The following is a 13,537-nucleotide window of genomic DNA, read 5'->3' as shown; positions in this document are numbered from 1 at the left end:
ACTTTCTGCTTATTTCTTTTGCTATGGGGTCTTTCTATGTAGCCCCAGCTAGCCTGGAACTCATAGATCCTCTGCCTCCTGAGAGCAGAGATTAAAGGCGTGCAATGTCACACCAGGCTGTAGTGAGTTTTGAAGACCCTGTCTGAAAGGGCAAGAGAAGTGAAGAGAAACTCAGAAGGCACTAATGTCTGGCACAAACCTTTGTTTTCTGAAAATATGCATCAAAATCAATATTATCATCAAAATTAATTTCAAAGTCCTTCTTTGCGCTCTTCTTTTTGTTCTCCGCACAGGAGGTGGCATCTTCTGCAGAGATAAGAAAAATTGCAGCACCGTTCACTCTATGCCAACATTATTCTCATCTCACATCTACTAGAGGCCTCATTGAGCAGAAGGCAGCATGTGTGGGGAAGCATCACCACAGTGCTGGAACACGGCAAAACCACAAACCTCGTTAATATTTATGTTGTAGTAGCAACAGGCATCAGTGTATAAGCTCCACTTTTTCTTCTTTTGTTTTGCAAGACATGGTTTCTCTGTAGCTTTTGGAGCCTGTCCTGGAACTAGCTCTGTAGACCAGGCTGGCCTCAAACTCACAGAGATCCGCCTGCCTCTGCCTCCCAGTGCTGGGATTAAAGGCGTGCGCCACCAGCACCCGGTGCTCCACTTTTCTTTAAAGATTCTGGCAGGCTGGGGGGGCTTCCTGTATCACCGCCACAGCTTAAGTCGCACTGGTACTAGGAAGCAGAACAAGGTCACGAGGCCTGTTCTCCACTCTTCTACTCTTGTCATGACACTAACTGATCCTCCAGTGGCTGACCGCTGTTTGTGCAGCCAGGAGGCTGCCTCAGCTCCCTGCTTCAGCTCCTCCTCGGGAGATCAGCAGCATCTCCTCTCCCTGCTGACTGCACACCAACAGGCAGTGTGTGCTGCACAGCACTGTCCTAAAGTCCCAAGTACTTACGCTTGGGTCGAGAAGGCCGAAAGCGCCAGTGATCGGGGCCAGCCCACATCTTCATGGTCCGGGGGCTGAAATAGGAGTATTCTCCAGGGTCCATGGATAAAAAGGTGCACATGGTTTGGACATCTCTATCCCCGAGGGAAACCATTTGTTCCCTGTAACGCAACAAAATCATTTGTTCATGTATACTGCACAGAACATAAACCACTCATTTACACGTAAAGAAGCTGCTGGTATTACTAGAGGTGCTGCCCCACCTCCTCTGCCACAAAGGATCACTTCCTACTTTTTCAGTGTTTTTCTATTTTATATGTATGGGTATTTTTCCTGCATGAATGTGTGCCCCATGTGCACGCTGGTGTCTCCAGAAGCCAGAAGATCATGGATTCCCTGAAACTGGAGTTAAAGGCTGTGAGCCACCATGCAGACACTCTCGTCCCAGAAACAGCATTTCTATGTTCAAGCAAACCCTTCATTAAGAAACCACCAAGTTTTTACTTGTTGAATGTTTTTTACCTAACTTTCTCACAAAGGGTCTATAAACTATTCAAATATGTTGGCTATTCCAAAGCGCTTTACAAATATTAATCTACCCATCTGAGAGACAAGAAAATAGGCAGAGTGCCGGGCGGTGGTGGTGCACACCTTTAATCCCAGCACTCAGTAGGCAGAGGCAGGTGGATCTCTGTAAATTCAAGGCCAGCCTGGTCTACAAGAGCTAGTTCCAGGACAGTCTCCAAAGCTACAGAGAAACCCTGTCCCAAAAAGCCAAAAAAAAAAAATCAAGGATTTCTTTGTTTTTATCTCAAAGAACAAGCAAAGGATGCCAGAACTGGGAACCGGATACAAATCTCTAAATCCAGACTTGGGTCTTTTCACAGATGTGATTTTTTATTTTATTTTATTTTTTATTTTTATTTTTTTTTTGAGACAGGGTTTCTCCATAGCTTTTGGTTCCTGTCCTAGAACTAGCTCTTGTAGACCAGGCTGGTCTCGAACTCACAGAGATCCGCCTGCCTCTGCCTCCCGAGTGCTGGGATTAAAGGCGTGCGCCACCACTGCCCCGCCACAGATGTGAATTTTGCCACACAACATGACAGTCCTAATTCCCATTCTCTCACTGATTAGGATCCACAGATGCTACCTTAGTTCCTCCTAAGAGTGAAGATGTTCCAGTTTATGCATTTAGCTCCCCAAACACTTGGGGGACCCCTTTAGTAATCTGTTAGGTCACCCAGCTTCATCTGCTGCATACGATACGCAGAAGAGGCCTGGCAGTCTGACAGCTTTGGTGCATGAGGGAGGCAGTGGGAAACATTAGTTCAACTCTGCCGCACTGTGAGGGTAAGGGTGGTGCCTGAGGAGAGCGCAGTCTTATGTGAGAGTAGCTCTGCACTGGCATTGAGCTGAGCATGAGTCCTCTACAGAGTAAGAAAAAGAAAAAAAAAAAGCTTTAAAAGGGGGATTAGTACAGGGCATGGTACGCACGCCTTTAATCCCAGTACTGGGAAGCAGAGGCAGGCAGATCTCTGAATTTGAGGCCAGCCTGGTCTACAGAGTGAGTTCCAGGAAACCGCGTCTTGAAAATAATAATAATGATAATGATGATGATAATAATAATAATAATAGAGGACAGGCTTTCTCTACAGAACCTCAAAAAGAAAAATGGGGGCTGGAGAGATGGCTCAGTGGTTAAGAGCACTGACTGCTCTTCCAGAGGTCCTGAGTTCAATTCCCAGTAACCACAAGATGGCTCACAACCATCTGTAATAAGGTCTGGTGCCCTTCTGGTGTGTGGGTATACATGGAAGCAGAATGTTGTATACATAATAAATAAATAAATCTTTAAAAAAAAATGGACAAACCAAAACCAGCAAGCCAAAAGCCCAAGAGGCTACATATTTCAAAATTAATTTTTTTCTTTTTTGGTTTTTCGGGACAGGGTTTCTCTGTGGTTTTGGAGCCTGTCCTGGAACTAGCTCTTGTAGTTCAGGCTGGTCTCGAACTCACAGAGATCCGCCTGCCTCTGCCTCCCAAGTGCTGGGATTAAAGGCGTGCGCCACCACCGCCCGGCTCAAAATTAATTTTTAAAATTAAAATACAAAACCCTCACAATTCAAGTCTGTTGGATCTTATACTGTCAAGGACAAGGATCTAGGCTGTGTCACAGACTAACATGCGTAGTTCCACAAGAACTACAGTGAAGATGGCTTCAGAGCCTCTGCACTTTGTCCCGACCTGCACTCTGCGGTCAGCTTTCGGCAGTGAGGCACATAAAGGCAAAGATGTGAAGGGCCTGTGTCTTTTCCCGACAGTATGGCCTGATGCTATGCAGGGGCCCTGTAGGCGTCCAGAACTCTAGCTACACCTCAAATCCTTCAGCACATCTGAGTGACAGGTACCCCTTGCCAAGTCTGTATTATACCAGTACTTCAAGGCTGCTCCTTCTGGTCCTCACCCTCTTAGAGGGCCATTTCCATTCTATCCTCCACCATCATCACAGGCTACTCCTTCAGTCTAGGTGTCCTAATGCCACTGAGCTGACGGTTTCCTGCCAGCCAGCTCAGAGGCTCAGGCAGCCGCAGAATACTTCAGTTTTAGGCAAGGAGGGGGACGAGCTCTGCCCGAGCAGTATCAGTTCTATAATCAGTGGGTCACCAACACGCAAACCCAGGTGTGACCCTCAGCCACATGGCTCAGCCCACATACGTGACATGGCACACCAGCCCAGTTAACCAGAGCCGCAGGCCTGTTTGGAAACCTTCTGGGACCCGGAGGCCTTACTGGCTGCTTTGGACCTGGCAGAGGTTCTTCCAGCTTCCCAGCTCTTCATGATCCCCAGCTGCAGAAGGGTCTGGTTCATCGTTGTCATCAAAGTCTTCCACCAGGGGCCCATCAGGGACATCCCCATTGTCACTGTCTTCAATTTCAGCATCGATGTCAAATACGTGATCATTCTTCTTAAACTTGTCCACCAGGGCTGACACAGACTGCGAAGAGAAGACGGGTCATTTTCAGCCTCTCCTTTCCCGGCACCCCACCCCCAGCCCCACCTCCTAGAACCAGCACTCTCACGAGGAAGTTTACATTGTGCAGTGCAGGCTGAAGCTGCATTGTGTTGGGCACATTTTGCAAAACACAAAACAGGAATCCACATTCATTAACTGCATGTTTGGAGAACACAGTTTTCCATGGAGACCATTTATGTTGGAAGTTGTAGTAAGTAGGCTAAAGGGAGCCCTGCTAAAAATACACAAAGGAAGACTTTAAACATGACAGTTTCTCAGGAAACAGTGTGCCAGGGGACTTAACCCCCAAAAGAAGGAAATGCCTCTAGCTTGACAGCAGCTGGAGACAAGAGGCTACTATGATATGCATGTTCAAAAGCAAATCTGACCTAAGGAAGCAAAGAAGACAAGGAGCTGACCTCAGAGTCCACAACTGTATGATGGCTCTGCTGGGGTCACAGCCCCACCCTCCCAGCTAGGCTGGAATTCCCACAGAAGAGCCAAAGGAAATATTTTCTGTACTCGTGAATAAATAAAACCGATGCCACAGTTTTGGCTTCCACTGGGCAGATCTAGTCTGGGCTAGCTAACTGAAACCAACAGCCATTCGAAAATGCACCCAAGCCCTTATAGATCCAAAAGTTGACCACACCTCATTATGGGTTTCACTGTCCCATTTAGTAAACTGGAACCCGGCCAGGGAAGGGCAGAGCTGGCGGTCTTCCACACACTGCTGCAGGGGCTCTAGGGGGACAACAAGATCATGGAAATATTACAGGTGGGCTGAGTTTGCCGCTTCAGGATGACACAGAGGGAGAAAGGTGACTGCAGTCACCTCACTGTCCTGCAAAGGCTGGAATGCCAGTGCTGGCTGGCCGTCAACCTCCTGTTGCTAACTATTTGAGGGTGCAAACAGACACAGGTGATCCCACAGTGGAGTCAAGCTAAATGTCATTCCTAGAGCTAAATACAAAGCAGAAACTGGAGGCTGAAAAATGGACATTTGATTTTGAAGTAAGCTCTACAGCTGGGAAATGTACAAGCCTTTTCTTTTCTTTTTTTCCTTTTTTCGAGACAGCCTTGGAGGTCCTGGAACTCACTCTGTAGACCAGGCTGGCCTCGAACTCTGAGATCCACCTGCCTCTGCCTCCCAAGTGCTGGGATTAAAGGTATGCACCACCACTTGGTAGAAGCCTTTTCTTAAAAACATACTGAATTCCTTAGTAATCACATAGTGGTACTTTTTAAAGCAGCTGGAGATGACACCCCTCAGAGGGTCACAGCCCTAGCTGAAGGCATAAACACAGAAAGCATATTGTTAGCACAGTTATGCTGAGAAAAACCTCTGTAAGGGTAGAAAGAATGGAACTGGGAGTAGTGGTGCATGCCTATAATTCCAGTCCTTAGGAAGTGGAGGAAGGAGTAGGGAGGTACAAGGCCAACTGGGGTAAACAGCAGGACCCCTCTTAAAGAAAAAAATGACACAAATGGGTGTCACAATATGTGCATGGAGCCCAGAGGGAGATCAATGCCATTCCGTACCCAGAAGTGGTCCCAAGCACGCACAGCTGTGACGCTGTAGCGCATGGCCTTCATTCACCCTGTTCCCTACAACACTCTTGGAAGATATCCTGATCTGCAGGAAAGAGGGAGAACTGGGGGATGCAGGAAGATGTTGAAATTCTGTCTAGTACGGTGAAACTACTAACAGGATAGGTCAATTCTTAATAGATTGATTGCCCAGGGTTTGAGAATAATTCACAATATCCCCTTTTCAGGACCCTGGGAATTGGGAACAAACAAGAACAAGGCATCCCTGGCTGGACAGATACCTCTTTCCTGTGCCCCCACTCAAACACTGACCCTCCAGGTAAGCCTGTAAGTACCGGAGTAGGCTGTAAACACTGAGTGCATGAGGAACAGTGCACACAGGAACAGTGATGACTCTGTTTAGACTCCGTACTGCAAAGAGGGGGAAATGAGGGGATTGGTAGGCATTGCCAAAGACCACCCAATTTGGCTTTCCAGAAGAACTACCTGAGTGACCAAAAGGAACGAGAACATGACAGGCTATCCCCACGACTATGAGAAGCTTCTCTGGTGACTGCGATGCACTGATAAAGGGCGATTCTACTCACCTTTTAAATCTGTCATGTCTACCCAACCTAAATCTGGCAACTCGAGAGCTTCTCCTGAGGAGAGAGTCTGCATATCTGAAGGAAAAAGCAGCTCGCTTCTGTAGTCCTGGCAGTGAAGGGTGGAGAGAAACACCCCAGCTGTGCTGCACTCATCAAACGAGGCTGCAGTCTTCTGAAACATAGGATCCACCTGCATGCAGGAGCAGGGAACGGAAGAATGATGGCAGGCCGCAGGAGGAGACACAGCTCATCCACAGGTCTGTTTACAAGACTGAACGCCTGTGCGTGCTCAAATGGGGAGGACTTTCTGAGTCATCAGGTATGGTCCTGGCTGAAGCACCTGGTCAGGAGGCTGAGTGGTGAGACATGTACTTCCAGTCTCTTAATCTACAACATACATGGACGACAGATCCCCATCTGCTAGCTCCCTTCACAGGCAGTTTCTAAATGGATACAGAAGCCCAAACACAGTAAAATGACATAACAAATCCTGTTGCCTTGACGAGCTACTGGGATAGAGCTAACCACAAGATCCTAACCTTCCTATGTTTGGGGGACTTCTGTTTAAGGTGGGGTCTCACTCTATCCCCAGTTGGCATCTTACTCAAAGGTCTTCTGCCCAAGCCTCCTGAGTGTTGGGATTATAGGTACACGAAACCACATCTGGCTCACTACTGTTGCTCTGAACAGAAATATTTCTAAGATTTGGGAAAACCCAACCTGAATGACTAAGTGAAGGGCAGGGCTTGAGCAACGTCTGGCAAAGGCTGCAAGGAGACTCTAAGACTAGGAAAGGGAGAGAGGCTGGCAGTTCATGGGCTACCAACCCAAAGGCAGAACACAACCCAGGCACAGGGACGGGGAGGCAAATGCATGTGAGGCACGAAAGGAGGACGTCACTGGATCCTACCAGGAGAACACTGCGCTCAGGTCTTACTGGGGCTTGGGATGTGGTTTCCTAGGAGAAACCAGGCTCGGAACTGATAACACAGACATGGTTCCCTGGCCCTCCTTGGAGGTTGTGATGCTGCCATCTTCTTGATCCCATCTAAACATCCTGGGTCCCAAAAAGGGGCATGTTTCATACATCCACATCCTCTCCTCTCTTGTCACCCAGGCAGCTTCACAGCTCCATAAACACTCTCCCAGCTCAGAGGCTCCAGCCTAGTAACTCATGTGACCACCTCCATAGAGCACTGGTGTTGTCACTTCTAGTTCCTTTCTCAAATGCTAACCAGTCACAATCCCCCTTCTGAAGCCCAGACCTACAGGTCATGAGTCTGCAGTTACTGATCCAAATCTAGCCTTTCTTCAAAGCTCAGTCAAGCCATAAACACAGACACTACCGACGTCTCTGCCAAATTCATCAGAGACCATGCAAAGCGCACACTTCCTCACCTCACACTTTCGATCTGCTTCAGAAACGTTGATGTTGCTTAGATTCTGCTCAATGGTTTTGCAGGATGGCTTCTTCTTGGTCTTCGCAGTCTTTTTGGTTGTTTCTGGTGCAACAGCACTTCCATCTAAAGGAAGAAGATTAGTTCTTGAAAACCCTCTAAAGTAGTCATAATTTAAAAGGGAAATCCCGTCCAGGCAACAACTCATCTATCTAATCTGCTGCTTACAGAGTAACTGGATTACTAGATAACACATTTCACGGTGAATAAAAATAAATTTCTAGTCAGGTGGTGGCGGTGGCGCATGTCTTTAATCCCAGCACTCAGGAGACAGAGGAAGACGGACCTTTGTGAGTTTGAGACCAGCCTGGTCTGCAGAGCAAGTCCCATGACAGGCTCCAAAGCTACACAGAGAAACCCTGTCTCCAAAAACAAAACAAAAAAAAACTATTTCTGAAGACACCAAGCAGAAGCTAGTTAGTGTTTACTCAGTCTTGCTAAATAATTTCTAAAAGCTTTTACATGGTCCTTTTTGAAGAAAAGGACCCAGTGTTGCTAAAAGCAAACTCCTGTAAGGAGACTCAAAGGCCTTTAAGAAACAGTAAAACCACCCTGAGAAACCCTAGCATAAGAGCAGGTATGACAGATGCCTAGGTTGAATGAGGCTTGGTTAAGTTCCCAGTAACCCACCCATCCCACGAAACAAACGGACATATAAAATAATTCACCATGAGTTAGCTACAGAATCAAGTAAGCCACATTTCCTGCCTGCATTTTCTCACGGAAAACCACATTCTGGAAATATCCATGCTTTGAAAAAAACGTGTGACTTACTTGTTGTGTTTTCATTCTGGAATGTTACTCAAATATTGTCCAGTATAAACTAGAAGTAGCCCCTTAAATCCAGATCCCACCCTGCATACCTGCACCATGGCTCTCCACTTCTTCTTGAGATGGTGCATCTTTGCCCAGCCCTCCAAGGACTCTGTATACATCAGCATGGACAGCATCCACACGTACAGCATAGATCTTGGTGCTAGCATCCAAGGTACCAGCAGCCACCTGGTCCAAAAGCACAGCTAGATTCATAAAGATGCACAGGACAGCACTATGGACAGGTAAAATCTAGATAGATTCATAAAATATTTATTGAAGAAAAGGAAGAGAGAAGTGCTCACAGACTAATGGGAAATAACGACATCTACTGTTTTCTGAGGAAAGGGGGTAAAGGAGCCACAGTACTGTCTCATCAGGAAGGCTCTTGTGCTCGTGTGCGCCTGCAGAATTCAAGCACTCTGGGGCTGGAGAGATGGCTCAGTGGTTAAGAGCATTGCCTCGTCTTCCAAAGGTCCTGAGTTCAATTCCCAGCCACCACATGGTGGCTCACAACCATCTGTAAAGAGGTCTGGTGCCCTCTTCAGGCATGCACGCAGACAGAATATTGTATGCATAATAAATAAATACATAAACAAATAAATATTTAAAAAAAAAAGAATTCAAGCACTCTAAATAATCATTGTGCCAGCTGAAGGAAAGTACCCATGCTTCTTACTTTAAAGTTGGTTGGTTCTGCGTCCTTCTGTTTAAGAATCTCTGACATGAAATCAATCAAATGTAAGCCAAAAGCATTCTTAGTAGTGATTTTCTAGAGGGAAAAAAATTACACAAAGGTTTATTAGTCACAGGCTCAGCTCATAAGCTCCGGTAAATAAAGACACTAAAGTTTACTTAGAAATACCCCCATTGATCTTAGTTCCCATAAGCACTTGCAACAAAGCCAAATCTACATGCACCCTCCCTCCTCAAAGGCTGAACAGATCCAAGACTCCATGAGCACTCACTGTGCACAGGCCTTGCTCTAAGGACCCTGCAGCCGCCTGTGAGACAGGCACTCCCCTCACTCTCCCTGCAGAGGGGGGACCTGGAGCAGGGAAGTCAGTGACACCATCACCCAGTTTATAAGTGGGAGAGAAGGCTCGAATGCAGGGTGGCTCCAGATGCATCATCAGCTTCCAAACTGCCACCATCTGCCTGTGAGCCATGCACTGCCACTAGTAGACTGTCCATGAGCAGCAGCAGCAGGGCTCCACCAGAAACTGTAAAGCCACACTGCGAAAAACCAGGACAGGAAGCCGCACTAGAGAACAAACCAACCATCACATTTCCTACCCAAATCAAGAAAGCCCTGCCTCCCAGATACAAAATCATAGTTGGGCATGTTGACACACAACTAAAATGAGTGAGGCAGAGGATCGCAGGTTCGAGGCCAGCCTGAGCTACAAAGTAAGATCCTGACTAAATAAATACAAACCAACAAATACTCACATTTTCAGTAGAAAGCTTGATACAGGTAGAGTAATGTTCTGTAATCTGTGTGTTTGTAAACTTAGATGTGGTAGTTGAAACATCAATATTCCTAAATAAAAAACAAGAATATTCTAGCAAGGATCCACATTACAGTTACTTTAAACACACACCCAGGAGACCAGCAAGACGGCTCAGTGGGTAAAGGCACTTGTTAACAAACCTGATTATCTGAGATTGACCCTTGGAACACAAGGTAGGATAAAACTAACTCCTGCAAGTTGTCCTGCCTTCCACATGCGTGCTCTCTCTCTCACACACGCACAAACGCACACACGCACAGAATAAACATTAAAAGAAAACAAAGAAACCCCTATGCCCAGAATCAATGAAGTACTGTGGAGGCACCAAGACTCATACAGCCCATGCGCCTCCAACCAAGGTGGAAGCAGAGGCAAAAGCGCACTCACCTATTAGGGGAGGCCAGCAAATGACTGGAGTCTGTACTGAACTGCAGGTCAAAGACCCTGGAGCGTCTCCGCTGCATCCGCTCCTTTTCATCATCATTCTGAGGAAAGTCTTCAAGGACTGGGGTGTTAGAAGTACTGAGAGCGGCCTTCCCCTGCCGGGGCACTGACAGCACCCGCTCCAAAGGGGATGAAACATCGAACTGCTGTCCATGGATCTTCGGAGAAGAGCTATTCATTGTTCCTGGCAGTGACAACAAAATACTTGCTCAAGAAACCTTCAACAGAATTATTTCCTTTACCAAAAGGGAACTTGGGCCTGCATGGGCTCACTGCACATTCTCTAGGTCCTATCATACATGATGCTGGACACCACAGTTTGGGTTTCTTGCAGGGTGCAAGTGGGGAGAAAGGAGAAAGGTACAGGACAAATATTCGCAGCTGCTATACATTCAAGCACAACACCGGATAGGATGAGGAGGCAGAGCTGGAGATGGACTAGAGCGGGGGAGCATCTGCCTAGCATGCTTGAGGACAGAGACATGGATGAGACAAAGTTGCTGCCTTTGCTAAGCTAAAGTAGCAGGACGACATCTGTCGCCCACGATATTGGGCCAGGGAGATCCCAGTGTTGAGAAATGATGAGGTTGGTCTATAGTCATACAGGCCGGGTTCGACTCTCGACTCCTCCATGTCTTGGCAGGAGGATGGAGAAAAACATTTGAAATATGTAAAACACACACACGCACACAGCATTCCTACAAATTGGCCACAGAGCACATGCAAACTATAAAAGCCTTTGACGGTGACGACGTTAGCCAAGCAGACAAATGCAGCCTCTCCAGAAATGAGACGTTTCCTCGTCTCTGGTGTGATACACAGGAAATTCTTATAATTCATTTTTATTTTGTGTGCACTGGTGTTTGTGTGAGGGGGTTGGAGCCCCTGGAACTGAAGGTACAGAGAGTTGTGAACTGCAAATGTGGGTCTGGGAATTAAACCAGGTCCTCTGAAAGAACAGCCAGTGCTCTTAACAGAGGAGGTTTCACCAAAAAGGGTACACCTGAATCAAAGCTAGAGACAGTCTGGGAAAACCCCGTGGGAGCAGGGGCACAAGCCAAAGGTGGGAACATCCTGGCACACACGTGTGACCGAATGCAGTAGTCCAAGCAGCAAGCCTCTCCAGAGCCAAGCAGAAAAGAGCACCAGACCAACTAGTAGGAGCATGTGAGCCTGACTCACAACCACTGTAAAGACTTTGCAGCCCTCCCCTCTTCTGTAGCCCAGGCTGGCCTCCAAAGCACAATAGCTGAAAGGATGACCTTGACCTTCTAGTCTTACTGCTTCCCCCTCCTGCATCCTGGCGTTATAGGTATCTGCTATGTGCCTGGTTTACGTGGCGCTAGGGATCAAACCCAGGGCGAGGGGTTGATCAAAACCTTGATGCTAGGCAAGCATTCTACCAATTGATCTGCACCCCCAGCTCTGACTCTGCCTCTTAAACGCAGTGAGAAGGGATCTGACTCAAGAATGAGGAGGGGAGGAACAAAATGAGCTAGCTTGGGCTTCAGGAGGACAGAGGACCCTCTGGTTGTCAGAGTGAGAACACACTGAAGAGGAGACAAGAGCCAAGCAGGAAAAGCAATTAGAAGAGGACAGTCAATAGCAAGGTAGGAGATGATGAGACGGGCAATGCTGGAAGGAAGAGGTGTCCAGATACTGGACAAGTCTCCAGAGATAGGCAGAAAGTCAGCATGATTGCCTGATTGCTGAAAGGAGGACTGTGAAGAGTCAAGGCGAGCTCCACGGTTATCACCAACAGCTGACGGAGTTGCCAGATCTGAAGAAGCTACAGGAGGAGCACACTGTGAGGCAGGAGGCAGGGCCACAGCTTTACCCGTCTCACACTTCCTGTCACCCAACTGCACTGTGCAGCTGGAAACCTAACTGTGGAATCCAGGGGGCAATTTCAGGCTAGGTAAGTTTGGGAGTGACAGCGGAGGACTCATCTAACACACACGATGAGCCCACTAACTAAGAGAATGGAGAAGAGCTGACTCTGAGACAGGTCCCGAATACTTCAAAAACTACAGAACAGGAACAAGCAACCAGCAAAAGGGCTGGGGAAGCACAAGTTGTGAGGAAAAAAACAGACAAGGATTCTACCAACTAAGTCACTTGTTCTGTTACTTTTATTGTCCTTAAGCAAAGAATACAAGTGAACTAGGGGGCCAGGGAAGGAGACGGTACTGGACAGCTAAGGGAAGGAAGAAACGGCTATCTAGAAAGACTAAAACAGGAGGTGTGGTATGATGAACAGCCCCCGAAGCGCCCCCGAAACCAACCATTTGGTATCTCTGCGTATTTTTCTCTGGCCACTGTCAACTATGCAGAACAGGCTATGTTTAAATTAACCAGGGTTGTGGGGTTTGTCAAGAGCCTGTAAAGAAGTAAGTGGACACTAAGAAACCAAGAACATAACTTAAATATAAAAAGGAACAAGGACACAAGATGGTAATAAGTGACGAAAGGGGGTAGAATATAGGTCGGCAGAACAAAAGCCTGAAGTCTGGGAGTAAGAGAAAATGAGCCAGACACATGGGGTGATAGTCAACACATGGCTCACAGAAAGGTAGCCGTATTGCTAATGACACATTCACAGTATGACTATGGCAGTGACAGCGCCCTACTGTTCAGAGAAAGACACAAAATTCCTGGAAGGAGATAAAAGAACCCTAACTCACCCTCATCCCAGCCCTGATTTAAGAAACAGAAAGCATTGCCTCAAACCTGGCTTCATCACTTACTAGTTAACAAAACTGTAGGCAAGCAAATGCTCTAGTGGTATCTGCTTCCCCATCGCCCTAAATGGAAGGACAAACACCTGGCTTCCGTACGGCTCCCTGGGTGAGCACTTGTGTAGCACTCATCCTTGGCTGGTAGGCTGGCATGTGCAGAGAAGGGAGAGGGAAAGAGGAAGAGGGGAGGAGGGAAGGATGGAGGGAGCAGCTGGGCAGAACTTGCTGCGCCAGAACAGGTGATACAATGTAACGACAATACACAAAATAACATTTTATAGGAACACACTAAAATAAAAAGGAGGCTGGAAACAAAGAGCAGTGGGTAGAATGCTTGCACAGGCACAAGACCTACACAAGAAACAACAAATGGCCGTGCATGGGGAGCAGGGATAAAGAAAAAAAAAGCCAAAAGAGGAGCTAGACATTTTCAAGAGTTTTGTGAATGTGGGTAAGGAAAGGAC

The 13,537-nt window shown here is 47.2% G+C and overlaps 1 protein-coding gene across 1 annotated transcript in view; it reads right to left on the bottom strand.

Moving 5' to 3' along the window:
- LOC121460292 (condensin complex subunit 2-like) overlaps positions 1–13,537 on the bottom strand; it is a 28,490-nt gene that overhangs the window by 13,595 nt on the left and 1,358 nt on the right. Inside the window, exons 2-11 of the mRNA XM_041670606.1 lie at positions 10,279–10,519; positions 9,830–9,920; positions 9,057–9,149; positions 8,428–8,566; positions 7,506–7,630; positions 6,108–6,297; positions 4,622–4,713; positions 3,746–3,951; positions 965–1,116; positions 200–306 (exon numbers count right to left, since the gene is read on the bottom strand). Of these exons, the coding sequence (XP_041526540.1) occupies positions 200–306; positions 965–1,116; positions 3,746–3,951; positions 4,622–4,713; positions 6,108–6,297; positions 7,506–7,630; positions 8,428–8,566; positions 9,057–9,149; positions 9,830–9,920; positions 10,279–10,519 (1,436 nt within the window). The remainder of the gene's footprint in view (positions 1–199; positions 307–964; positions 1,117–3,745; positions 3,952–4,621; positions 4,714–6,107; positions 6,298–7,505; positions 7,631–8,427; positions 8,567–9,056; positions 9,150–9,829; positions 9,921–10,278; positions 10,520–13,537) is intronic.

The sequence above is a fragment of the Microtus oregoni genome, unplaced genomic scaffold (genome assembly GCF_018167655.1).
Source record: "Microtus oregoni isolate MIOR12 unplaced genomic scaffold, Mior012 000020F_ref0000438, whole genome shotgun sequence".
Classification (NCBI taxonomy): Eukaryota; Metazoa; Chordata; class Mammalia; order Rodentia; family Cricetidae; genus Microtus; species Microtus oregoni.
The sequence above is the reverse complement of the archived record's forward strand: the minus strand, read 5'-3'. Positions and strand labels throughout refer to the sequence as shown.